At 35.5% G+C, this 26,380-nt stretch overlaps 3 protein-coding genes across 11 annotated transcripts; 2 read left to right on the top strand and 1 right to left on the bottom strand.

Moving 5' to 3' along the window:
• Positions 1-904: 904 nt before the first annotated feature.
• On the top strand, positions 905-6,008 carry LOC109149959 (mRNA-decapping enzyme-like protein). Of its 3 annotated transcripts, XM_019297943.1 has the most exons (9): positions 905-995; positions 1,041-1,264; positions 1,736-1,776; positions 2,517-2,566; positions 2,797-2,941; positions 3,390-3,446; positions 3,778-3,901; positions 5,138-5,602; positions 5,684-6,008. In XM_019297943.1, exons 2-9 carry the CDS (start codon positions 1,088-1,090, stop codon positions 5,738-5,740), a joined length of 1,116 nt encoding a protein of 371 aa, XP_019153488.1. In that variant the 5' UTR covers positions 905-995; positions 1,041-1,087; the 3' UTR covers positions 5,741-6,008. The 3 variants fall into 3 exon arrangements, with proteins under 3 accessions (XP_019153488.1, XP_019153493.1, XP_019153498.1); XM_019297948.1 differs by lacking the exon at positions 905-995 and having other exon boundaries at positions 1,005-1,264; XM_019297953.1 differs by lacking the exons at positions 905-995; positions 1,041-1,264 and adding an exon at positions 1,389-1,409.
• Positions 6,009-7,105: 1,097 nt separating this feature from the next.
• LOC109149932 lies at positions 7,106-17,713 on the top strand. Of its 6 annotated transcripts, none has more exons than XM_019297927.1 (19): positions 7,107-7,369; positions 8,349-8,751; positions 9,079-9,170; positions 9,817-9,981; positions 10,083-10,482; positions 11,446-11,564; positions 11,656-11,728; positions 11,806-12,020; positions 12,108-12,152; positions 12,312-12,366; positions 12,458-12,646; positions 14,213-14,313; positions 14,433-14,511; positions 14,968-15,117; positions 15,896-15,997; positions 16,154-16,324; positions 16,715-16,774; positions 16,849-17,001; positions 17,096-17,713. In XM_019297927.1, exons 1-18 carry the CDS (start codon positions 7,329-7,331, stop codon positions 16,951-16,953), a joined length of 2,565 nt encoding a protein of 854 aa, XP_019153472.1. In that variant the 5' UTR covers positions 7,107-7,328; the 3' UTR covers positions 16,954-17,001; positions 17,096-17,713. The 6 variants fall into 6 exon arrangements, 5 of the variants coding, with proteins under 5 accessions (XP_019153481.1, XP_019153472.1, XP_019153479.1 ...); XM_019297934.1 differs by having other exon boundaries at positions 17,333-17,713; XM_019297925.1 differs by having other exon boundaries at positions 7,108-7,369; positions 17,092-17,713.
• Positions 17,714-20,370: 2,657 nt separating this feature from the next.
• Positions 20,371-25,941, bottom strand: LOC109149975 (B3 domain-containing protein At2g36080-like). 2 transcript variants are annotated; one of them, XM_019297966.1, is made up of 3 exons: positions 25,015-25,941; positions 24,226-24,398; positions 20,371-21,207 (listed from the first exon to the last, which is right to left on the bottom strand). In XM_019297966.1, exons 1-3 carry the CDS (start codon positions 25,739-25,741, stop codon positions 21,157-21,159), a joined length of 951 nt encoding a protein of 316 aa, XP_019153511.1. In that variant the 5' UTR covers positions 25,742-25,941; the 3' UTR covers positions 20,371-21,156. The 2 variants fall into 2 exon arrangements, with proteins under 2 accessions (XP_019153511.1, XP_019153504.1); XM_019297959.1 differs by having other exon boundaries at positions 24,226-24,410; positions 25,015-25,940.
• Positions 25,942-26,380: the final 439 nt, after the last annotated feature.

Genomic DNA, 26,380 nt, shown 5'->3' on the forward strand with positions numbered 1-26,380 from the left:
AGGGAATATCTCGACCGACATAGCTCCACCACGACCGAGGAGCCTTTGTCTCTTTCTCCTTGTCTTTGCAGGTAACAGGTCGGGCTCCACAAGAAGAACCCGGTCGTAGACCGACCGGAGTTGCCCGAGCGACGTTGTCGACCACCGAGCGGTAACCCTTCGACGAAAGAGCTGACGAAGGCCACGTGGCGGCTCTTTACATCGACAGGCAGGGCACCCGGGAGAATGACACGTGGTGGCTACGTGGAGGACATGCCGAACGGCTGGAATCCTGTCCCCGGCCTAGTGGTTATAAATACCCACAGTAGCTACAGTGTAAGGGACTTTTGGACGATCGATAGGTTGTTGTTAGAGAATCCCGACCGCAGTCAGTCGGTACTCAGAGCAGCCAAGTAGATTGTACTCAGGGCCTTTACCGGGATCAATAAAGATTTTGCTTGCTTTAATTGGTCTCGTGTTATTTTATATTGCTTACGTAGAATTAGCAGTATCAAAACCTAAGTCTCTGCAGATTTTTTTATTTTTATTTTTATCTTCTTATATGGGTGACTGGTTTTTTTCTTCTTATTTTTCCTTTCATTGCTACTCAATGAAGTAGGTTACATGGTAAAAAAATAAATCTATTTATTACTCCGTATATTTTACTTGTCCTAAACTCAATCTTTTATATTTTATTTGCTTTTTACTATTTATTGATTAAACAAACTTTTTTTTTGTAATTTTATATTTTATTTTTTTTATGTAATACTCCGTAGTAATTTTAATATAAATTGTATGTATTAATATTAAAATAAATATTAAAAAATTGAATTGTAAATATTTTGAGTGAAGTATGTTAGGATTGTTAGCTGAATTTTTTTAGAAAATATTTTTTGTTACCAAGTGGATCTAAAAAAAAAATAAAAATGAAAGTAATTTTAGCCCAGTAGCCCGGCGGCCGGCGGACGGGCCATGTAGTAGCTCATTTTCGTTTGTTCTTCGTACCCACATCGAGGCTATGACTCCACGAGGTCCAAAGCCCTAGAGGTTAGACAACGTGACTAAACTGTTTTAATCGCTTCCGGTAGAGTGTTGTGTAGTTGGGAAGATGTCGTCGTCAAGTTCTTCATCGCAGACCGGAAAACTGATGCCGCATCTGGATGCGCGGAGCACGAAGATGCTCAATCTCACTGTTCTGCAGAGGATCGATCCTTGTATTGAAGAGATCTTAATCACCGCCGCTCACGTCACCTTCTATGCGTTCAACGTCGATCTCAATCAGTGGGTCCGTTCTCAATCCCTTCTCGCTTCTTTCCCTCTCTGTTTGTCTTTTCCAGTTCTATTGCTGTGCAGTTTTTTCAGATTGAATTAAATTACTACGCTTAGTGTTTCAATTCCTGAGAAACCTGTCGTGGGAGCGGCCGATGAACTTACTTTGAGCTATTCTGTAATTATTTGAATACGCACGCATATGATGCTTCGTTAATGCGTGTTATCAATTGCGTTAGGATCGATATTGTTGGTTGAGGTTGAAATTTGTGCAAATTAAGCTTGACCTGATTCATTGAGCTCGTGTGTCAGTGTGTGTTACATACATTCTTATTATTTGTAAGGCATGGATATCTTAACATCTGATATGCAAATATTCGATTATGAAGATATCTCTTTCTTTATATTGCTAAAGCAGAGTGTTTGTTTGATTATGTCTCTCTGTGGATAAGGTATCTCTTATATTTGGTGTTTGATTTCAATGCAGAGCCGGAAAGACATAGAAGGGTCACTATTTGTAGTTAAAAGGTATATATGTTTTCATCATATTCATAATTTTACTCTTAATTTGTTGGAGTATGCACATAGGTATCTGCCTGCTCTCTATGGCTGCAGGTTTTCTTTTCTTTTTTTTTTTTTTTTTCCAGTGACCAGTGTGGTAAATTATGATTCTAATGCTATGTTTGGATGGGTAGAAATTTAGGGGAAAAATTTGTTGAAAATACAGTTGAAAAAAAAGGAGAGTAAGGAAAATGTATTAGGACATTTTTGTTTGGATCTGAATAAAGAAAATGAAAGGATAAGGAGAGGGAGAAGAATGAAAAATGGAAGTGGATATTGAGACTTGAGAGGTAGTCCTGTATATGTAGGAATAGAGTGATAATTTTCTCCCCATTCTCTTCCCATTATGTGAATGAAAAATTATTGATAGGATAGAGGTTTGTTTTTCTCCATCATTTTTCCTCGTAACCATTCTCATCCTAACAAGAGAAACTATTATAATTTTCCACCCATTTCCACCCATCTAAACATAGCCTAAGAGTTTGAAGTTTAAATATATGTGCCTTACTGCCTCTTAAAGCATTAATATGGTTTACTTGTTTAGAACCTCATAAGCGGAGAACTGAATTGTTTGGCATCCTATGAGTCTTTTGCATCTGGTTTTGTGAGTACTATTCCATATTGCAATTGGGGAGCTGCTTGTTTTTATTGATTTTGGTTCTATTGATATGGAGAATGGATTACCAAATATTTTGTTGTTATTGTAGAACTACGCAGCCAAGGTTCCGGTTCATTGTTATGAACCGGCGGAATACAGGTTAGGATTCATTATTCTGCTCTCAATTTATGTACCAATTTTTATACTTCTTTTGTTGTAAAGTTTTCTTATTGTGGGTCCCTTAGTTATATGGGATTATAGAGATACTACTTTCCAGAACTTGACATTCCAAGTTTATAACATGATATGGGATTATAAGCGTACTCTCTGTATATCTGACCTGCCACAATATGGTACTCCCTACGTGATCTCTACCTTGTTATTGACAGAGAATCTGGTGCAGGATCTCCTTGGAGATTTTGAGTTTGAAATTCAGGTTCCATATCTATTATATCGTAATGCAGCTCAAGAAGTTAACGGAATTTGGTTTTATAATTCACATGAATGCGAGGAGGTTGCAAACCTATTTAGTAGGTAAACTTCTTATATTGTTATTGCACCCAAAATTGTTCAATTTGCTTATGAAATCTTCATTTGTCATTTTTTTTTCAGTTTCTAGTAAGTTTCTTATTTGAAAATTTTTGTTGATGGATGATTCATTGTGTAAAAACTACTGGTATGTGCACGCATGTCACAAGTTTCACTTTGGAGTTCAAACTTTAAACTAAATGTTCACTTTTTTACTTTTCAAAAATAAATATATCTAAATATTCACTTTAAAAAAAGAAAAATTATAAATTTTCACATTCCCAGTGATTTTCACTTTGGAAGAAGTAACATTTAAATTGTAGTTAACAGGGTGCATGTTTTACGTTGATTGTTGTATGACCTGTATTTCTTAGGGGCATTGATCTTTTTCTTCTTATACTTTATGCATGGATATAAATTACTTATGACTTTAATATTGTACTTCTATGTCCAGAATTCTCTGTGCATACTCAGAAGCATCTCCAAATCGGCAGCTAAGTTCAACCAAAAGGTAAAAAGCAAAATTTTAAAGACAATATCTATTGTACTTCATGACTCTATGTTTGCTTTGACACATACCATGGAGGAAGGGAGCATAAGATGATATTTATGATGGACATGCTTGAGTTGTCAAGATTATTCATTTTGATAAATGGATAATTTGCTCTAGAGCCTCTAGTTATGCATTGAAGCTAGTTTCCAGCTTCTCCCTTTCTACCTATGGAAGCTATGAGCTTTTGCTTACGGTATTCCCTGCTCATTCTGCAAGTGAATATCCCATACAAGCTTCTGTCATGGTATCTGTCGATTTTTTCTTGTCTTATTTCTATCTTCTTTTACAGTGAGTTTGAGGTACTTGAAGCAGCCCCAACCCGTGCAGTTATTGAAGAGCCTTTGGAACCATCATTTCCAATACATTCTCACACTGAAGTTCCTGAAGACTCCTCATTTATGAATTTCTTTAATGTAAGTATTCAATTTCCCATAAAGATTCATATTTCCAGATGATTCACGTGTAGTATTTTCATGCATGTTTAAACTGAAGACAGTTACTGTTGGGTTATAAAGCTGCTAAATGTCCCAACTGTCTAACATCTCAATGTATCTGTTTCTGTATGTGCGTCTACATATATTGCTTCTCATAACATCCCGCAGGTCATATACTATGGTCATGGGTGTTGTTGTATTGCCCCTGCTGCATTACTTTTGAGGGATAAAAGAAAGTCTATGTTACATAGTCTATTGCAAAATTTTAAATTTCTTGATACAGGACAACAATGGGATAATGGTCTTTTTGAAAAAATTCTGCCCTTATTTCTTTTGGATTTCTCAATATATTTTAGCACTTCAAGATAGTTGTCATAGCAAATGCACAGTCCTCACTGCATAGGACACTGGAGTATACCATGCACATGGCACAGGCATATGAGCTCACTCCTATTCTTGTGCATTGGAACTGGTACTGTTATCAATTTATCATATACCCATGGTTGAAAAAATCGCTAGGCGCTCTTCGGGCACCTAGGCGGCGATTAATCGGCACCTAGGCGCCCATGTATTTTTTATGTTTTAGAAATATGTTTATTTTTTTTAAAGTTTTTTTTAAGACTAATAATTATAAATTATTTAATACTTTAATAGTTAATACTAAAATATTAAATATTAACCTAAAAAAGGTCTAGAGTTTGTACAATTTATAGGATTATCTCGCTCAAAACGATGTCGTTTTGAGTGAAATAACCCTTTTTTTAAAAAAAAAAAAAAAAGAACAATAGCTAATCGGCCGATTAGGTCGCTTAGTCGTGCCTAGGAGGCCTAGGCGGTCAGCTGCCTAGTCGGCCGCCTAGACCACCGATTATGGTGATACACTAGGTGGCCGGCCGGCGCTTAGGCGGGATTTTTGCAACACTGCATATACCTAAAAATGTTGCCAAGATGGACAGAGTTTTATATAACTGTAAGAGAAAGGAGATGATTTATTTGAGACTTTTAGATGACATGTAGTCTAATATTGTGTATGTTTTCCCTCTTCAAGACAGATGTACATGCATGCAGGATACAGTAACTACAAAATTTCTTCTTCCAAATTTACTATGCAATTGGTTTTGATTATTAAATTGGTTATTTGGAGGGAAAAGTGGTAGTAACATGAACTTTGGCCTTGTGGCCTCGTGGGACTGATGTTAAACTGCATTATTGCAGGCGGCTACTAGTATTGGATCTAACTCTGCAAATATTACGAATACTAGACAACCGGGTTATTCTTCTGCTCAAACTGTGTATTCAACCTCACATGTTCCTGGCCCCCAATCCTCACCTTCGTCAACTCCCACTCTTCAGTTCTCTGCACTTCGTCCATCAGCTCCATTGATTCCTTCAATGTCTGTTCGTGATGGTTCTGACCCCACCAACAAAGCAAATCAGGTTTCCAGTCTTATCAAGCCCTCTACTTTCTTTACACCTCAATCATCACCTGCATTGCTACTTGCCCCCATCTCGTCATCTATCTCAACACCTGCTGCCCATCCTCCTTTGAATCTACATCGTCCATATGATGCACCAATGCTTCAACACTTTCCACCCCCGTCTCCCACCTCTAACCCTACTCCTAGTAATGCACCACTGGACAGAGAAAAGGTTCGAGATGCACTAATAATGCTGGTTCAGGTATTTCATGTTTCATTTAATTTGCATAGTTGATTTTCCTCCACTGTCCAAATTCTAACTTTATCACACATGTTCTTGCAGGACAATCAGTTTATTGACTTGATCCATCAGGCATTGTCAAAAGTACACAAATCATGACTATATGTTCAAATGTGAATCCCTGTAGACTTGAAGAGTTTGTTTATAAATGTACAATAGGAATGTGTGTATCCCCAAATATTAGGAGAATGCGCATTTCTTTTCACCTCAATTTTCATATGAGAGAGGGAGATTGTGTGTGTTAATCTACAGATTAAAGTCAATGTACAACTGTATATATTGGGATTTTGGGAGTCTATTTCTGCTGCTTTGCTTATACTTTCATCCTGAACTTCGAATGGAACAACATTTTCTAGTCATTTTGCTCAACTGTTTTGTATTGCGTATAAAATTTCAAATATATTTTAACTAAACATTTCTTTAGAACTACACTCCTTGTAGTTCTGTGTATGGACTATGGAGCTCCTAATTATTTTAAAGGGACAATATTATTCGTCTTTTAAAAAAAATAAAAAAATACAATTGTAATAAATATCAAAGTTTATGTTGAACAAATTTGATAACGTGGAGTAAGAAACATTTGTCTTTTGATTATACCATTTTTTGGAATCACGTTTACTCATTAGACTACATTTATCCAATTTTAGTTATTTTGTTTACTTGTTCATTAGTCAAACAAAATTTTCATTCTTTATTTTTAAATTTAAATTTGTGTATTTTATTTGTAAATAGATAAAAATTTGTGTATTAATTCTAAGTTGGGAGTACGTAAAGTATTTTTGAAATATAATTTTGTTTCTAAAAATTGGGAGTACATGATGTATTTTTGAAACATAATTTTGTTTTCAAAATGCCCCTCCCGAAAGAAAGAGTGACTAGGTGATAGGTGATGTAGGACACCCACATTGCCGAATTTTATTATTTATTTTTACTCCTTTTTTAAAAAAATATTTTATAATTATATTATATTTAAAAATATAAATATTATTAATAAATTATTATTTAAAATATAATTTGATAAACTATTATATAATTAATAAATTATTTTTATAAAACCAATACACGTCTATATATGTTTTATGACATATTAACCGCTAATTATAAAAAAAAAAAACTAATTTTATATATCTATTTATCTAACCATTAATCCTTATAATTGAAAGGAATGATATTAACAGAAAATGTTATATGTATTCTTATTATTTATTTCAAACTTTTTTACTCTCACACTCCTTGATGTAATCACTTCTAATGACAGCTACATTAAAAAAAAAAAAAAAAAAGCCTAATTAGTGTTCACCATATCAGAAATAAGAATAGTAAATGCATATTTGATATCCACACGAGTTTAGCTTATTTGTGTAGTAAACAATATTTGGAAGATGAAAAGTAAATACAACGTGAGTATTAAATCCATATAAAATCTAGGTCTGCAGGTCCGGACAGTGATTCAATCAACGACTGAAGCATCGAGAAATCAACAGTTATGTGATGGATCGCATCCCCACGTATATGGATAAAACCCTCCGCGCCACGTCATCACCACGTCCGTACGCAGACTGCTCTTCCTATCCAAAAATAGTTTCACCCCCCGTTCGCGTTACCGCATTAAGGAATTCTTTCTCGCATTTCCCAAAACACCATAGAAGTATTCATTTCTTTTCCTGAGCTTTCCTCTTTCTCACCGATGTCACTCAAGCTGCACCATCAAAGTTTCGTTTCCTCCAGGTCATCGCCTTCAATTTCTCCATAAATTATTTAACATTCTGTGCTTTTTTGTTTGTTTGTTTTTTTTTTTTTCCCGTAATTTCGATTTTGCGCTCTGTTAAACAATGCTCGTATTGTTGCTAGCTATGTCTTTTAATTGTAGCTGAAGCAACTAGATTCTTCTTATTTGCTGGTTAAATAATAATTTACACGCAAATTTTACGGTTCTAATGTGAGTTTTTTTACGAAGATTACTTAACAAGTTCGTTAAAGTATTGATTGGTGGAATTATCAGAGGCTATACTTGGTTTGTGATTCGTAATTTATGCGGTGGAGTTGTTGGATTAGGTTTGCTACGGTGGACTTCCAGTGTTTTGAAAGTTGGAATATGCTGGTGATTGCGCTTTTGCTGTTACACTACTCAAAATTTGCTCCTCAAGTTAGATTGAGAATAAAGATAGTGGTGCTAGATTTTGACTGGAGTAGAAACTTGAAAAAAAAAAAAAGAAGAAGCTGTAATTTGTTGGTGATCTGTTAAAATTATGTAAGACAGAATGCTATTTTCATACCGAAGTTTTTGAATCAATGAATTTATTAAAGAAACTTGAACTAGCTGCTGTAACTCACATAGGTGAACATAAGCAAATTTTAGAGCTGAAACTTGTATTATATTGAAACTTATCAAATATTGCCTTATAAATGCCTGAAGTGGTGCTTTGCTTACTAGTATCTGAAAATTTTCTGCTTCATCATAAGATGATTTTATTCAGCAGTCAGCACGAATTTTAAACCTCAGGAAGAAGTGAAGAACTATGTGAATTATCATCAAGAAAAAGAAATGAAAGAATCAGACAGTGGCAAGGAGCTTTTCGTATATCATGTTTCTATTTAGTTTCATTGATTCTGATGAGCTTGTGGATAATTGTGGATTTATCTGTTTTCTTTTGTTGATATAAAATGTGAAAATGTTATTTTCCCTTTTTATTTTTTTTTTTAACAGATGCTATGCAAGGAAGACAGTCCGTGTCAGGGTTTCTTTGTTACAAAAGGAATACATTGATTTAAGTCACATATTGCCAGATTTTAGGAACCATTGCATAAACCTTCGCAAATCAAGAAAGATAAAACACCTTTTGCCTTTTGCTTCTGCTGAAGATGGGGTTACAGTTAATCAGAGTTCTAAGTCTTGTACTAGCACTGAGATTGAGGAAATGAGAATGAAACTTGATCTATCTCTGCAAAGTGAGGACAATAGTTCTGGACTTTTGCAATCAATCCATGATGCTGCCAGGCTATTTGAGCTTGGAATTAAACAACAGGGATCATTATCAAGAATGCCATGGTTCTCAACTGCCTGGCTAGGTGTAGACAACACTGCTTGGGTGAAGGTGCTATCCTATCAGGTAGGTCATTGCTATTTAACAGGGATTTTACTTTTTCTGACCTGTGTCTTGGGCTGCTTTCTGACTTCCATTCAATAGTGGTGTCCTTAATACCTCCGTTCCAAACAATTAAATCTATTATTATCTAAGCCCGTTTGATCTGCCTACTTTATGAAGTTGCAACCAAGTGAAGTTTGAGTGCATAAACTTTACCTTCCCATCGTGACAATGTAGAATGTAGAGTTGTAGACTACCACCCTTTGGGAATGCTTTTCATTTTGTTTATTTTTTCTTATTGTATTATGATCATTATTGTCTTGGTTGCTATACATACATAAACTTGTTCAGGCATCTGTATACTCTCTACTTCAAGCAGCAAATGATGTCTCATCTCGAGGGGATGGAAGAGACAAAGATATCAATGTTTTCATCCAGCAGAGGTAATTTATACTTATCATAATAACCAAGTCCATCTTTAGTACCATCAGTTTTCTTGTAATGTTCATTTATTTTTAGGCAGCACATTTATGTGCTATATGAATTTGCTATTAGCTCTTTTTTTTTTTTTTTAAAAAAATGAAACTTGAAAACTAGAGAATGATCAAAAGTTTGCATGCCATAATGGCGATCTTAAAATTTCCTTCCAATAAATCATTATGTATGCGGAGTCAAATGCAGGGTTACCCTGCTTTTCAGTTCCACATGACTCGTGTGTAAAACTTTTTAACCACAACCTAGAAAGTCCCTTTGTTTCTGGTGAAGGAGAAGAAGCATTGAATGAGGAATGTCAGAGTACTAGGGTGAAGGAACAGGCAAACTTTTTCTGCATAAACTTTATATCTCAACTTGATAATGAAAAATTACCATGTGCTAGTCCTTTTATTTTACCACTATTAATAGAAGCTGCACTTATTTATATTCTTTTACTGTTTGATTTACTATAAATCATGTAAGCAACCATTTATCAATCCTTCACTAGTAGTTCATGTTTTCTGTCAAGTAAGGTCTGTCAGTCTTCCTGCTTTGTTGTCATTGCTTTTCATCATCCAAAGTTTAACTTTAAACATTACTATTGTATTGATGTAGTGTATTAAAGCAAACTGCTCCCCTGGAGAGTGTAATTAGAGATAAACTATTAGCAAAACAACCTGAAGCGTATGAATGGTTTTGGTCTGAACAAATCCCCACAGTGGTGGCCACCTTCGTTAATTATTTTGAGAGTGATCAGCGCTTTGTTGCTGCAACTGCAGTGTACGTCATTTAATGTACATAACATAATGTAATTTTGTATATACAGATATGCATAAAACACATATTTTTGTTTTCCCTGAATATAATTTTTGTTGTTCCAGGACTGGAATAGGAGGAGTATCTTCTTCTCCTGACAATACTAGTGATGTTACACTTCTCATGCTTGTTTTGAGCTGCATTGCAGCAATTATAAAACTTGGTCCAGCAAAAGTTTCTTGCGTACAATTCTTTTCTATTATTCCTGATACCTTGGGGAGATTGATGGATATGCTTACTGAATATATCCCTATAGAAAAAGCTTATAATTCACTAAAGAATACTGGTTTACATAGAGAATTTCTTGTTCACTTTGGTCCTCGAGCTGCAGTTTGCAATGTGAGAAATGATCAGGAAGGCAATGATGAGGCTGCATTTTGGGTTGGTCTAATCCAGAAGCAACTACGGCAAGCTATAGACCGGGAGAGAATATGGTCCAGACTCACAACGTCTGAAAGTATTGAGGTTAGGCACTTATGCTTAGTCTTGCAACTTTACCTTATATGCTTCAATACTTTTATATTAACAGGCGACTAGTGAAATTTGAGCTTTTAGTTTGACTAAATATTCTGATTTCTGAATATGTACATCTGATTTCATTGGTAGACATCTGCAACCATGAAGTTATACATTTTTATTCTATTGGATATTTCCCTGATGACTTGTGAGCCTATGAAATCATTTATTCTCTTGATCCTTAGGGCATCCTCAATAGTTGGGGATTTTACCCCATATTTTTGTGGGCCCCAACATCCACCTCATCATCCACTATCTCACTCAATCACAAAATCTCTTCTTCCCATTAGTTTGAACTTTTTTCTCAACTTTTTGTAGACCCACCATTTTACTATCCTATATTTTAGTTATTTATTTTTATTATCATTCTAAAAATTTATATTGTAATTATAATTATAAAATTGATGAAATGTTATTGATAATTATAAATTTAATAATAATATTATTGATAATTATGAATTTAATAAATAAAAAAAAAATTTAAAAAATTAATTACACTGTATGTTAAATTAAATGAATTTAGGACAAAAAAAACAATAATATGCCAAACGGATGAAGAAATCTGACATTGTATGTTAAACTAAAAACAACAGCCAGTTTTTAGGAAAAAAAAAAAAACAAATGAAACAAACTGACGAAAGAATAGTCTACAGCGTACTCAGCAGGAGAGAGAAACAAAGGGATGGGTCTGACAAAATCTTCTCATTTGCAGGAGAAAGAAATTTGCGAAATCTCCAACTCCCATTTGTGAAAAGCTAAAGCAAGGAAGTTTTACTGTTCCAAAATCTATGAATAAACCCCCTAATGGGGATGCCCTTAGTGTGCATTTAATCACATGCACATATCATTAGGATCTGTCTTTCTCCGTAGTTTGATTTTCACATCTTAATTGCTATAATGGTGATGTCATAGGTGCTTGAGAGAGATTTGGCTATATTTGGGTTCTTCATTGCTTTGGGGAAAACTACACAATCTTTTCTATCTGCAAATGGGTACGATCTTCTGGATGAGCCTATTGAAGGACTTATCAGGTGAACTATTTAATGTTAGTCCACTATATCTTGATACATTAAGGCAGTCTAATTCCCGGATTTATGTGATTTTTTCATCTCTGTAAAACAGGTACCTAATTGGTGGCAGCATTCTATACTACCCTCAGCTTTCATCAATAAGTTCTTATCAACTGTATGTAGAGGTTAGTATGTTTATGAAAGATCAAATGATTAGGAATAATATTGATGGCAAATAAAGCTAAAAGCTCTAATATGATAGGTTGTGTGTGAAGAGCTAGACTGGCTTCCTTTTTATCCCGGATTTAGCAGTAATACCAAGTGCAAACTTGAGCATAGAAGTAAAGAACTCCCGAATTCTGAAGCTGTACTGCTAGTGTTAGATGTTTGCTGTTACTGGACTCAGAGCTTCATCAGATATAGCAGATGGCTGGAGAACCCTGTCAATGTCAAGGCAGCCAGATACGTTTCAACAATGTAATGAAAACTTTACATTGTTAAAAATAATGAGCTGGATATTGATAAAGAAGAAATTAATAAGTTTCTTCATGTTCAACTTTTCAGGCATGTCAAGATAAAGAAGTGTATGACAGATCTTGGGATAGAGAAGTACGTTTAGTAGATAGACAATGCTCTCTATTTAATAGATATACTGCATATACTATCCGAAATAGAACACGTGGAATTTTTGGCTATAATTTTAGGGAAAGCCATCACTATCCTAATCTTTACATCATTTGATATACAAGTGCTGAGGAATGTGCACAGGAACCATTCTGGAGCTTATTCACGGACTGAGAATGAGCCAAATTCTTTTGACAAGGTATTCATATCCTTGAAATTCAGTAATCTGCACTTCATGATACTTCTGTAATAGATGCTGATGAAGATGTAATGTTCAAAATTCATTTTAGGCGATGGAGAGTGTCGAAGAAGCTCTAATAAGGCTAGAGGGATTGCTTAAGCAGCTGCATATGTCAAGGAACAGTTCTGGAGAGCATTTCAAAGCTGCTTGTTCTGACCTTGAGAAGATAAGAAGACTTAAGAAAGAGGCTGAGTTTCTAGAGGCATCTTTCAGTGCAATGGCTGCTTCTCTTGAGAAGGTATCTGCCCTCAATTGCTTGAATTAAGACGTGTCCTTAACTCCTTATAGTGCCTTATTACTTTAGAAGACCTCGAAAAGCCAAAGCCTTTAAGGCTGTGTTTGGTGTGTTGGACTTGTCTCAATAAAGTCCAGACAGGAATTAGGGGAATGGGATTGAAACTTTTGCTTATTTCCTTTCATTAGAATCAAGGTTGCATTTTGTTACGAAAGTGAAGATAGAGAGTTTCTAATGTGCTGTCATATATTGTCTCAAAATGTCATATAGAAAAGAGAATACAAAGCCCTATAAATAGGTACTAGAAACTACGAATAGGAAACAAGTTTCCATATGTCCTACTTACCTAAAACCCTTAACTGCCTAATATACAGAGATTCTATATATCAAATATATATTCCTTAACACATTTTAATAAGAAGAGGCTCTTTTATTACTAGACATCCACATACCTTGCTAATTGGATATTATGAGACAAAAAGTAGAGCTGCTAATTCCATCCTAGTAATGCAAACAACCAGAATATCCAGGAAAGAAAAACTGCATTTGTAATTAGTGAAGGTAAATAGAAAGAATTATGAAATACTGGGCTGATAATCATCCATTGATAAATGGTTTTGATGGCATTGTGGTGGAGAGGGTAGCGGTGGTTGCATATATTTCCTGTTGTTGGCATGTGTGCGTGTGTTGGGAGAGGGAGAGAGAGAGGGGGGGGGGGGGGGGGTGATGGTACTGGATGCCGATGCTGCTACTGCCTTGTTTTGGTGGTTGGGCTGTAGAATGTGTTACAGACCGGGAGGACTGGGATTGCGTCACTGGCCGACGTACCAGGCTGGAAGGGCGTGCCGGAGGAGGCAAAGATGATGTAGTTCTACCTATGTTTGTAATAATGAGTAGGAACAGAAAAAAGAAGGAAAGCGATGAGTAAAGGAAATCTTTGAAGAATTCTGGAGTTCTTCTTCTTCCCAATGTCATTAGCCAAAAACAATAATCTGATGATCTATAAGCTTGCATGCATCCCCTTAAATACAACTATACAAGGGAGAGGCAACGGTAACATAACATGAAAATAGGAAAATAAAAACAAAGCATAATAATAGGAAAACTTAAAAAGAATTAGTCTATTTTTTCAGCTCTTCTCCTGCGCCTTTGGTAATATTTTCCAGTGAACGTATCAGAATGTGAAAGAGGATTTTGTATGGAATCAGATTGGATGCCAGAATCCAGAATCTCTAGGAATTAGATGCAAGACATTGAAATGGGATTCTGCCACTGCAATTCTGGTGTTCTCAACCTATGGCTTTGTGCCAAAAGTTACAATTTGTGGGTAGTTTTGCTATGCAAATGACAATATTCAAATGGGGGTTGGCATAACTCAGAATTATTTGCAACCATCATATTTGCAACTTGAGCATCATAATTGGAGAAGTCGAAGTCAACCTTTTGACAGAGTTCATCCCTTTGGTTTTGGGAATTTTGCTGTTTTCAACTTATTTGGAAAAATTGCAATTTATAATATAATATAATGCATCCTTTTGTCTTACTTGGATTTTTGTGATGAGCAACTAGGGAGATACCGCTGCACGCTCGTCATCTTTAATAAAAGAGCAACACCAATATTCAAGAGGTGAAGATGACATTAATGCTAATAATAGAGATATGAGCAACAGGCATGTTGAAAATTTTCTTAATTCTACTTTGGAATCCTATCCATGCATGGGGTTCCTACTATTGTGGGCATCACACTAGTTCTTAAATACTATTTCTTGTTATTAAACTATTTTGCCAGGGGACATGGACTATGGAGCTTCTTGGTACGTAGCCAAAATAAAGCCTCCGACAGTTCATCACCAGCTCCCACCGAAAATGTATGCTTATCCTATAGACTGTATAGAGTGTATTATGTTGATTTGAAATATGCCGAAATCAATCCATCAACTGTCAGAAAAAAATGGTGCTGTACACAAGTCTTTAACTCTGGAATTGTTGCAGAATATTTTCTTAAATATTTTGCTATGTGATCTTTAGTAGATTAACTATTCTGACATGGGGAGAGTGATCTTTAAGGAAAATTGTTCCATGAAATGTTAAGATTGAAATAATGACTAGATCAACTGAAAAGATTAAAGATGTTCATAAAGGAGTTAAGTGAGGGTATTGCAGCTTGATGCTTTGAAATTATTGAAATGGTACCTTGCTTTGGTCTGTCTGAGTACTGATGGCTGAGTTGCAAATTTACTTTAATGTGCTTCTGGAGTCTCACTTTGCACAATGTTTTTAAAGAATACTCATTTTCTAAGTTGATTGTAAGTATTTGAATGTAGGATGGTGGAAGGTTTAAAGAAGCAATGGCGGATGCAGGAACAATTGACTCCAAAACGAATGAGGTTCAGCGATTCAAAATATTACGGAGTGAGCTAATGGAACTTGAGAGGCGGGTTAAAAGAAGTGCTGATTGGAATGAAAGTGAAGAGGTATTCTCAAACTCTAATAAAGCAGCTTAGTTAAATATATAGAGATTTGCCTTCTATTCTTTCCATTTCCCCTATTCCTTCTCAATTCTCATAATGCCATTCACTTCTATGCTTTAATATTGGTCTAGCAGTCTACCATACGTGGCTTGTCCATACCAAACACTCTGTAGTAAATTTAAGCTATGTAAAGAATAGGCTCAATCTGATAAAGAATATCAAACTTAGAATGTATTAAAACTACCTTGCTGTGTATCAAAAGTACCATCCAGTTGCATAATGAACATTAAACTGAAAATTCCAAAAAGCTACAGTAACGAGTAACCTGTGAAAGGGTCCGTTCTGTCATGGTTCTGACTTCTGAGTAAAGGTACTGATATATTTGTTTGGCCTAATTGGTTAATTATCCTGCACATCCTTCCCTTTACTTTGTTTTGAGAATATTACTGAATAAATTCTAAATAGTAATAAAGTATGTTAAAAAAAATAATCACATTCCATAGGATGTTCAAAAGGGACATATTTTCTTACACTTCACACTGAAATTGTGGATAGAAAAGGTTTGAACTGTTAGAAGCATAATTGCTCTGGAAGACTAGGGTCTGGGCATGGTTTTTTTTGGTAAACCTACGCATGAATTCACCTTTTATGTCCTGATTATGATGTTTCAATTGCATGCTCAGTGGGCTAAACCTCATAATTTCTCTTTGCTAGCAACAATGTTGTTTATGAGCTTTGTGGTTAAGAAAATGATCAGATTGTTTTATGCATTCAACTTTAGGAGGAAATTCAGATGGCAGCTGAAAGTGTTCAACTTGTTCCTCATCAGAAGAAAGAGAACATTATCGGAAAATCATTGGAGAAACTAAAAGAAACAAGCACGGTAAGAGAATGCAAATCCTTCTCTACTTGGAATATATGTGTGCACGTCATCTCTCAGAATCAATATCCTTATAGAAGTCTGAGAAACACCCAAAACAATGAAACTTGTGCATACTGATTACCTCTCTCAATGTATAACAAAGCTTTGCATTATCAGGATGTTTTGCAAGGCACTCAGCTTCTTGCTATTGATGTTGCTGCAGCTATGGAGCTGCTTAGGAGGGCCATAATAGGGGATGAATTGACAGAAAAAGAGAAACAAGCACTCAGAAGAACTTTAACTGATTTAGCATCTGTCATACCGATTGGTTTTCTTATGCTTCTTCCTGTAAGTATATTATTACATAATCCCCTTCGGCGTGTTGACCAACTTAGAGTTGTCAGTGGTAGTAATTACTTTTTGAGTTGTCAATAAGAGGAAAAAATCTTCTAATTTCGATTTGTAAAGAAAAGGATATTAAAACACCTTTCTACTCTTGAATCAAATGCCCAGTCACTACTTTCTTTGATGTGAACATACAAAATCTGCATATTTTGGAGTTGATGTTTAGATTGAATTCTGTTAAATGGAAAAAATAAAAGACGAATATTTGCATTGAAGCAGTTATTGGCAACTTATTGCAGGGTGTTATATGATAGAATCTTAATATGCACTCTTTCCCCTCTTGAAGCTCAATTAGTGTAAAGCTGACGTGTGGATAAAAATATACTTTTGCAGGTCACTGCAGTTGGGCATGCAGCCATGTTGGCTGCAATACAAAGATATGTACCAGCATTGGTATGTATCTTCTCTCTTGAATCTTCTGTTTGTATATCTTATGAAGCTTAAGCTTTTTTAATCCTTTCTGGCAGATTCCTTCTACATACGGGCCTGAAAGGCTAGCCCTCCTTAGGCAGCTTGAGAAGGTGAAAGAAATGGAAACCGAGGTGAATCCCAATGAGAAGGCCGACGAATAGTCTAACTTAGGAAAACTTTGTATATGCTATTCTTTGATTGGTTGGCAGGTAAGCACCATATTCATTTCAGCATAGTTCTGAATCCTTTTAACAACAGATTGGCATGAAAAAGTTTATTCCAACTGTCTGGCCCTCCAGGTAGGCACCAATGGCTGCAGTGTTATGAAGCATCAGCTATTGTGCCTGTTCCCTGTGGTTTGAAGGGGTGCCGTCTCTCCTGACCTCACACAGATAAGTGGTATTTATACACCAATGACTGTGGTCTGTTTTGGGTGCTGTACTTGTATGACAGTAACCACTTAAAAGTTCCACCTGAAATTTACAATTGTTCACTAACAATGCAATTAATTTTACTTGCCTGTAATGCACTGGGGAGTAGCGGCAAAAAAGGAAGAATCTTGGGCTTCAAATTCTGTGTTACCCAGAAAGCTGATGTAACTTCCATTGTTATGTTCACATCCTCCCCTTCCTGGAAATAAATGCCTCTCAAATACAAAATACAGTACTCCTAATCGAACATTGTTAAATGGGGTATACCTTGTCACAGGAAATTGATATGCAGTTTAGTTGATGTGTTTATGTTTGTTTCATAGTAATCCAATTTGTAATGTTGACCAGCATTGTCACTGAAACACTCCATCTAACCAAGGTTTCATATTCTCACCATGTCTGAGCTATTTTCTTACCTATTGATTGGTTTTGTACTTCATCGTTCCACCAATATCCGGCGCTGAATATAAGAACAAATGATCCAACCCAATTGTCAGCTTACCAGTGGATCCTGTTGAGTCGGAACCACTTTTCAATTTCTTTGGTGCATTTACCTGCAGGATCACCAGGAAGCACATTGGTAAAATTCTCCCCTCAACTCAAGCATTACTGGAGTATTGTTTATGTTTATAATTCAATCTCTTTTTTCATATTTTTATTTGGACACTAGCATAAAAAATCTAATACACCAATAGAGTTGTAACCTTGTCAGTGAAGTTGAATTCTTGAAATCGTAATTGAACTTTTGAGTAAAGTTGAAAGGTCTATTTGATCCTTTTTCCTAATATTTATAAATTGATATATTGCTATTTTTCTTTTATTTTTGCAGTAATCCTCTTTGGTTGGTTTTTAGCTTGGAAGTTAGTGGGCACTTGTCAACTGGGAAAGTTCAAACTGATAAGTTTGAGATTATATCAAGGAACGTAAATCACACATTGTTTAGTTTTTGGATTGGCACATTGTTTAGTTTTTGGGTTGGTTTTTGTTGAGTACATGTAGAGAAGATGAGAGAGGGAAGAAGAAAATGAAAAAAAAAAAAGAGTTTAACAAAAAGTAAAATAATAATAATAATAATAATAATAATAATAATAATAAATTATTGATGTGCCTAACGCGAACCTACAGGCTGTTTAGTAAGTCGTAGGGCGAACTTATTATGCGCTGTTTGGTTGGAGGTAATTATAATTTAATTATAATATAATTCTTTGGCCACTTTAATTATTGTGTTTGGTTGGAGGAAAATGCACCGAATTATAATTCTTTCATTTTGTTAAATTGCAATCCATATGAATTGCAATTCAATGGGAAAAGAAAGTAAGAAAAAGATATTTTTATCCTTGATTATTATTTGTATTGGAGAAAATGATCAAATAAGTCCTTAAATTTTACACATCTACCGGAGAGGGCGACCAGAGAAACGTCGCTTTCCGTCGCCTTCTGGCGGGGAAGGCGACTAACTGGTTGTCTTCTCCGATCGATGCGCGACCGGTGACAGTTTTTTTGCCTGAAGTGAAAATGATCTGTAATCATTTATCGATTCATGAATTTCATTGTCTCAATTTAACATATTTGAGAGTTTAATTACACTTTTAAAAAATTTATGTGCCTAATTAACTTTTGGTATAAAGTTTAAGGGTCTATATAAGTCTATCTGACTTTTTTTCCTTAGTATTGTTATTATACAATGACATTTTAATCTTTAAACAATTTCTTCTCTAAACGACGCCTCCGTTAGTGTTGGCTCATGTTCCACTTGTCCAAGAAATCGTTGCATTGAGATAAAACCCATCAAATCCAAACTTGAAAATTGCTGTCGATTGATTCAATATTGCAACGACATGTAGAGCCGTCAAAACGGTCTTGCAGGGCGGGACGGGCCAAAACACACCAAAGCCCGTCCTCGTAGCGAGACGGGCTAAAAAGCTTGCCTCTTAGTGGGCTTGGAATGTGGTTAGCCCACCAACTAATTTTTTCACTGTGTTCATTATTATTTTTTTTTTAAAAAAAATCATTGTACAATATCCTTAAAAAAAAAAAAATCACTGTATACCGTACACTAACATAGTAACACTACCTAGTATTGTATTCCTATAAATCTATAATCCTATATAAGTTATAACACACTAACACAATTACACAAACCAAAATAACACAAAAAATAATATGTATTAAATACTATATATATATACAAAATATATATGTATTAGCATGTCGCGGCTAAATCCGTGACCCAGGCGGAGCGGGCTAAAAAGCCCGTCTCCTGGCGGATCAAAATTTGAAGAACCCGTCCCCTACCTACGGTGGTACAAGACGGGTCGCCCGACGGGTAAAACCTATTTTTAACGGCTCTAACACATGGATTATGGATGCTCGGAGTTCTGCTTCTCAATGAGTTACTGGTCGCCATCGACGCCATGGATGCAAAAGTTGCAATGTTAGGTCCCAGATTCTTGTAGACGATCTCAGTCTCGATTGCATCTAAAAGGGCTAATAGATTCTAAGATTCTACAATGGCTCCTATATCAGGTTAGAGAGGGTCTAAGATTTTATGAAAAAGCCTGAACGCATTCGACGCAACCCCAAATTAGAACTTCTCCATAGTGAAGTGAGCTGAGATTTCATGCATTGGTGAGCCCCTTCAGCTTCTGTAGATTCTAATAACAACAAACCATTATCAGATACCCTAATGCTTGATCAATTGCCGCAAACACTATTCTTTGCTGTTTGAGTTTTGTACCCTACTTAATTTTGTACCAAGAATTCTTGTTCAACACTAATTTCTTGTTTGCAAAAGGCATGACTTGGCTTGGCCATCACCCTGTGACTTGCTCTGGTATCCACTTGTTAAATCAAGCAATTATCACTATGTCAAAAACTATAGCTAGTTGCATAAGTACAACTTTATTTCCTTACCATCACATTTTCGAAAGGCAGAGTGTTAGACTATATAAGCTCCATAATATCTTGCTATCTTTACAACATAGTATTTGGTTAAATTGCTTAACTTTGGATGCCCACCATAAAGGTGGAACTTTGCTGGTCTCTTATGTTAAAATATAATTTTTTTTAAAGATCTTTTGGATGACAATTGACCATCATAGTACAATGCATATCTGAACCCAAAACAAAAAAAAAAAAAAATGTAAATGTCACAATGGTAAGCCTCATCTTTCTCAAACTTATCCTTGTAACCCAAACACATCTTATGTACACAACCTTAAACCACAAAATAAAGTTTGGAACTTTTGTCATTGACTAGCATAAACATATACATAAATTAAAACAAAAAAGGCGGAAAAAAAAAAAAAAAAAAAAAAACAGTCAGTCAAAAGAGAGTTAATGTTTGCCCTTTGCATTGTGACATAGATGCTTAATAGTAATAGTAAAGGGAAGAACCCTACCTTCCCCTTTGCTTTGAACCACCATAATTATGTATTTATGTGTCATGGGCTCATCATCAATCATGAATTTATGATGATGATTATGATATAATGATGATTAATAAGGATAACCCATCATCAATTCAAACATCTTCACCCACAATCTCTATAGTATACTACTACTCCTATGGCCCATGCTTCTTTTTATTCAGGCCTTGCTGACGTCATCACATCCTATGGTCCCCACCCCCAAAAAAAAAAAATCAATCTTACCCTTTTCAACACTTCACCACCTTTACTTGTGGTTCTATTCTTTCCACCTCAACTATACAGAAAACTCTGGTTGATTGTGAAAGCAGGTCGTCAAATACGACTGTGTTTTTTACCAAACTTTTCTGGGTAGATAAGATCTGCAGAATATCTGGGAAGTGGGAACTTTTCTTTTCATATCTTTTTTATTATATATTTTGTATTTTGTATTTTTTTTTTGTTTGCAGTATTAAAATTCCAAGTGGCCAATTGTAGTCAGTAGAAGATGTCACATCCACAGATCTTATCCCTGCTCAAATCTCATCTGGTTGACATCTCTCGAGAACTTCATCTCCTGTTCCAACCATACAGTGTATATATATAGTTATTTAGATTCAGAATCATAAAGTTGAGGATGCCTCACATACAAATAAACATTAAAATTGAAAAAAAAAAAAGGAAAAACAAAATGGAATTAATAAGTACATATTTGTATATGAAGATGAGGTTGTACACCTATATTTGCTATGACCCATTGGTTAAATTAGTGATGGTGATAGATGTGTCAAAGTTTGCATCGCATTCATGCCAAGTATGGCCATAACTTAGTATGCAGACTGACTTATATGACCAGTCAACACATCATATCAAAGTATATTATTATTATAGTCATTTTCAATCCATGTTAGGCTGATAATAAAGTGAATAGTATGGAGGATTCAATCCATCTAGAAAATGTTATTAGCAGTATTTGGTAAATGGCTGTTACTGATTGAGTTAATTAAATGATATAACAAGTTGATAATATTAATTGAAGAAATGTGTTTAGTAAATTAAATGTTAGCTGATAGTTGTTTGATATAATTTTTTTTCTTAAAAAGTTAATCAAAAAAGTTATTTTGAATAGCTTTATTAATTTTAACATTTTGGAGTTACAAAAACTAATTAACTAAACACTTATATTAATTTTTTAACCAAATCAAACAATTAATAGTAATCAAATAATAAACTAACATTTTACCAAACAGCCCATTGTCAATTTCAAGACTAAAATTCAAATTTTTTATTTAAACATTTTTCTTAGAGTTGGTACGATAAATATAACTTATTACTCGTATTATTTATCAGAATAAAAACGAGCAAGTAGTAATGAGTAAAACTCTATTCAAAAGGTGAGTTATGGTGGTAAGTAGCTTAGCTAGTTGATACAATAAATGTCAAATTTGCCTATATGCCTATTTGTTTGACCACTACTTTAGCAAAATATCTGATGTTTTCATGGTTAATTATTGTATGTTTGTAGTGTTGGCTTGGCTTGCTTCTCATTTTCAATCTGCCCATGCTGTGTCTCCGGACCACACTAAATTGGTCTTCTCTCAAACGATATGTATGATTGACATGAGAAACACGCACCTTAATATTTAATGAAATATGGTAGTACTAATGTTTTCAGCTTTCACACGACTCCCTATCTACTAGCTACTCCCTATGACTTGGAACTTCTATTATTTTATACTCCTAACTGCCCCTAGAGCCATTGCGAGTTAAATCGTCAGTCGCACAATCTCGCTCCTAGAATCACTGTGGAGGTAAATTGTGAGTCGAGCACTCAGTCCATCGCCCAGATTTTAGTTTTCATGTGTACACAATAGATCCAATCTAGACCTTCTAACATTCTTGGGCCTTTTTCCCATATATACATGCTTCAAGTGGTATTTGAATTCTCATATTGTCTTCTTTAATCATGACTTTTAAGTCCGAAAACAAATCAATTATGCTAAACTCCAAGAGGCAAAATTATATTAATTTGATTAGGGAGGAAGACCGCTTATTCTGAAATTTTAGGGTCCGTTTACTAACAGAAAACTGTTTTCAGTTTTCGTTTTCTAATTTTTCAGTTTTCATTTTCTGTTTTCAATTCTCTATTTTCTGTTTAGAAAACTTGTTTACTAACATAAAACTGTTCTCTGTATTCTGTTTTCTAATTTTTTAGTTTTCACCTAAAATTTAGTTTAGATAATATTAATATTTTTGAGCTAATATTTAAAATATTTTTTTGAATATATTCATTTGAATGACATGTATATGAATATATAAATTTTACTTTGAATTCTAATATATGTGAGATTTCAATATCCGATATCTAGACCGAACTTGTATTATGATGTAACATAATTAAAAATATTCGAACTAATAATCTATTGAGTTCAATCAAAATCTAAAACATTATATAGAGTTTAATTCTTAATTTTGATAATGTAAATAATGTATAACTTTAAAGTGTAAGCAAATAAATTATGTTTAAATAAGTAAGGTAAGTAGAAAAGATAGAAGATAGTGATAAGTAAATAAGATGATAATGAATGTAATCATAGTAATGTGGTTATAGTGACATATAACTAAATAGATGATAGATGATTCTGTTTTCTATTTTGAAAACAGTTTTTAAGTGTGTTTCAGTTTTTCAGAAATTTCCAGAAATTATTTTCAGTTTTGAAAATGAAAACTGTGTTAGTAAACATGTTTTCTGTTTTCTATTTTCCGGTTTTCGGAAATTCCCAGAAATTTTCAAATAGTAAACGGCCCCTTAATTTTTGGCCGAACTAGAGATGGAGAGAGACTTCAAAACGAGCCCTACAGGACTAACTCGAGTGATAAACCACCTAACCTAAAATTACCATTTCAACAACGGGATGAGGCAAAAGTGTGGAGACAAGATTCCAAAGTTGAAAGCTCGCTCGGGCCTGCCACGTTGCCATTCCTATGCAAGATTCAAACTTTAGGTGGTGTTTTTGGTAAGGTTTTAATTCCCAAGTGGGGCTAGGTTGAAAAGGAGAGGCTGAATATTATAGGAATTTGGTTGTGGAGTGGGGTTTGGATTTTGAAAGAAGTGACAAATCTTCCAGCAAGTGAACACAATTCCTAAAACTGCTTAGACCATATATATTATTTTCATCACTAATAGATTACTATCTAGTAGTAGCAAACTTGATTGCTTCCACTACGTACTATATACACAAACTACCTTTTACTTGTTCCACTCAACCACGTTACTCTATAACTTGCAAGATTTTTACCTCTTTTATATATCACCTTTTCCATTTCTACCTAACCTAATTCCACTCCCCACACACACAACTTTACAAGTTTGTACACCTTTCTGTCTCGCTAAGGGGAACAATTATGAACCAAATGTGGAAATTAGAGTAGTCAACATCTTTGACTTTGACCCCACACTATTAAGTATGCAGAAAAAAAAATAGTTTCATTTCTTTAATAAATGTTTGAGATAAAAATAAAAATAAATTCATATAGATTATTCCCTACAACTTTTAAAATTAGTCAAAATGAAGCTAATAAAAATGGGGCGTACCATGTGATTGTAGGAAGCATGGGAGTTGGCGTAATACTGGAACGGTTGGTGCTGGCCGGGTTGAGCCGACCGGTCTACTGTGGTTGGCTCCGGTTCACACTCCAAGTTCACCCCAAACAGTCTCACTGATCTCTTTGAATTCCCACTCGAACCAGTTTGTCTTTGCACAACACCTGCTGACGATCCTATAATTAATTATAATAATTAGCCCCCCCCCCCCCCCCCAAAAAAAGGAATATGTTTAACACCCTTAAAATACGAACATGTGGACATATACCGTGCACACACCTAAATGCGGGTGTGCACACATCTGTGGACGACAGTGCACACACCTAAATGTGAGTGTGCACATATTCGTAGTATGTATGTATGAATCCACAGTATTTTGGCCAGTGTAAACACGTCTATGAATGACAGTGCACACAGACGGACACAACACACAAAAATATAAAAACTAATCACAATCTTAGATATCCAAAATTCAACTATCCAGAAATGTCCACACGTTTGTATTTTAAATCTTATTTTTACATGAATGTAATTCTATATATATATATATATATTAAATGTTACTAACTCTATTAGATTGTAATATCTGTTCAAACATACTTTTATAGATATTCTTTCCGGGTACTTGGAGAGTGGATTTCACGCACATCGATGTGCGAGTGTGTGTATAGATATATATTGCTTATGTGTGCATGTGTGTATGAATAATAATTTTTGGAAAAAAAAAAGGGAAAAAGAAAAAAAGATTGGGTTTGTTTTTTTGCGAAGAGAAAATGATACCTGCATGAAGACAGTTAGGTTGGTATGGAATAGCTGCAGGAGTAGCCGGTGGTGGATAAGGATGCCATGTCTGGGCCCACCCACCGCCACCACCAACCGTGCTCGCCTGACCGGCCCCACTATTACTGCCGTCTTGCACCGAACTACTACTTCTCCGCCTCCACCCGATGAAGAGCCGCTCGGCGTCCGCGCGGTGGCGCGCGAACAGCACGGCGTCTCCGGCGTCGAGCCGCTTCTCCTTCACGAAGCGGCTCCAGCCTTTGGTGAGCACGTAGCTTTGGCTGCTGTTCCAGTACGAGTACCGGAACCGCCACGTCTTCCCACACTCGTCCTCGAAGCTCAGTAGCAAGCCTTTCTCGGCGCCGCCGCCGCCGGGTTCTTGGCCGGTCAGCGGGAAGTATTTCTCGGCGTGCTGTTTGGGGATGACGAGGCGGTTCAGCTTCCCCACGTCGCTGGGAGTCAATGGCTTCTCGAACAAGTGCTCTTTGGGTATTATCGTCATTTCCTGCTGTTCTTCCTGGCTTTGTTGTTCCTCGGACTCTTCCTCCTCGTCTTCATTCTTGTTGTTCAGGTTAAAACTATAACCCGTGTTTTGCGCCGAAAAAATCGCGGCGGAGGAGGAGGCCGTTGTGGCGAGGTTACAGGAAGTGTCGTTAGACGGCGGCACCGTTAAATGGTGTTGTTTAGTCAACCAGAATCCTTCCGTAGTGAAATGGTTGACAGACATTATTTCTCAGAGCTCGCGGCGGCGATGGTTTAGAAGTTTTGACGTCGTCGAAGCTGCGGTGGCGAATTGAAGAATTGGAAATAGCAGAGAAGTTTGACTAATAGAGAGTATGGAGTATGGGGGTATGTTGGTGAAAGAAGTACGAGAGTAGTTGTCTTTTAAGGTATTTTGCGTGACGGGAAAATAAATCAATCATTATATTCACTGCATTTCACTGTATCGCTGTCTTATTAGTATTCACTTTAAACTGATATGATATTTCCAACCAAAATTATATTTTTGAATAATCCTTCCTATCCGTGGACAAAGGATCAAAAGAAAGTAAATCAATCAAAATCCGTAATTTATTGGGGTGACGAGGAAAATATGCCGCCACTACTTGAGAGTGTACAGGGGTAAACTAACACAGCCTTGAATTATGACCCTAGCCAACAAAGGATTACAAGAAAGTAAATCAGCCTAAGTTGTTCATAACTAACTGACTCAAACCAAGATGACTGAAATTCAAACTCGTAATCTTGTGATTATAAGTTTATATTTTTAGTCATTTTGATTGGGTTACCATGTGAGTAAAATAGGCGAAATTTATGAGTGTGAAAGTATATTTAGTATTCACACGGAGAGAGAGAGATATGAAGA

This window comes from Ipomoea nil, unplaced genomic scaffold (assembly GCF_001879475.1).
Source record: "Ipomoea nil cultivar Tokyo-kokei standard unplaced genomic scaffold, Asagao_1.1 scaffold0268, whole genome shotgun sequence".
Classification (NCBI taxonomy): Eukaryota; Viridiplantae; Streptophyta; class Magnoliopsida; order Solanales; family Convolvulaceae; genus Ipomoea; species Ipomoea nil.

Coding starts and splice junctions, on each gene's coding strand:
- LOC109149932 (XM_019297927.1), top strand. CDS start 7,329: ATGTCACTCAAGCTGCACCATCAAAGTTTCGTTTCCTCCAG. Junction 9,171..9,816: donor AATGTTTTCATCCAGCAGAG/GTAATTTATACT, acceptor GTATTGATGTAG/TGTATTAAAGCAAACTGCTC. Junction 15,998..16,153: donor AACTAAAAGAAACAAGCACG/GTAAGAGAATGC, acceptor TTGCATTATCAG/GATGTTTTGCAAGGCACTCA.
- LOC109149959 (XM_019297943.1), top strand. CDS start 1,088: ATGTCGTCGTCAAGTTCTTCATCGCAGACCGGAAAACTGATGCCGCAT. Junction 1,777..2,516: donor TCACTATTTGTAGTTAAAAG/GTATATATGTTT, acceptor TTGTTATTGTAG/AACTACGCAGCCAAGGTTCC. Junction 2,567..2,796: donor TATGAACCGGCGGAATACAG/GTTAGGATTCAT, acceptor TGTTATTGACAG/AGAATCTGGTGCAGGATCTC.
- LOC109149975 (XM_019297959.1), bottom strand. CDS start 25,741: ATGTCTGTCAACCATTTCACTACGGAAGGATTCTGGTTGACTAAACAA. Junction 24,411..25,014: donor ACCTAACTGTCTTCATGCAG/GTATCATTTTCT, acceptor AATTAATTATAG/GATCGTCAGCAGGTGTTGTG. Junction 21,208..24,225: donor ATGCTTCCTACAATCACATG/GTACGCCCCATT, acceptor TGGTTGGAACAG/GAGATGAAGTTCTCGAGAGA.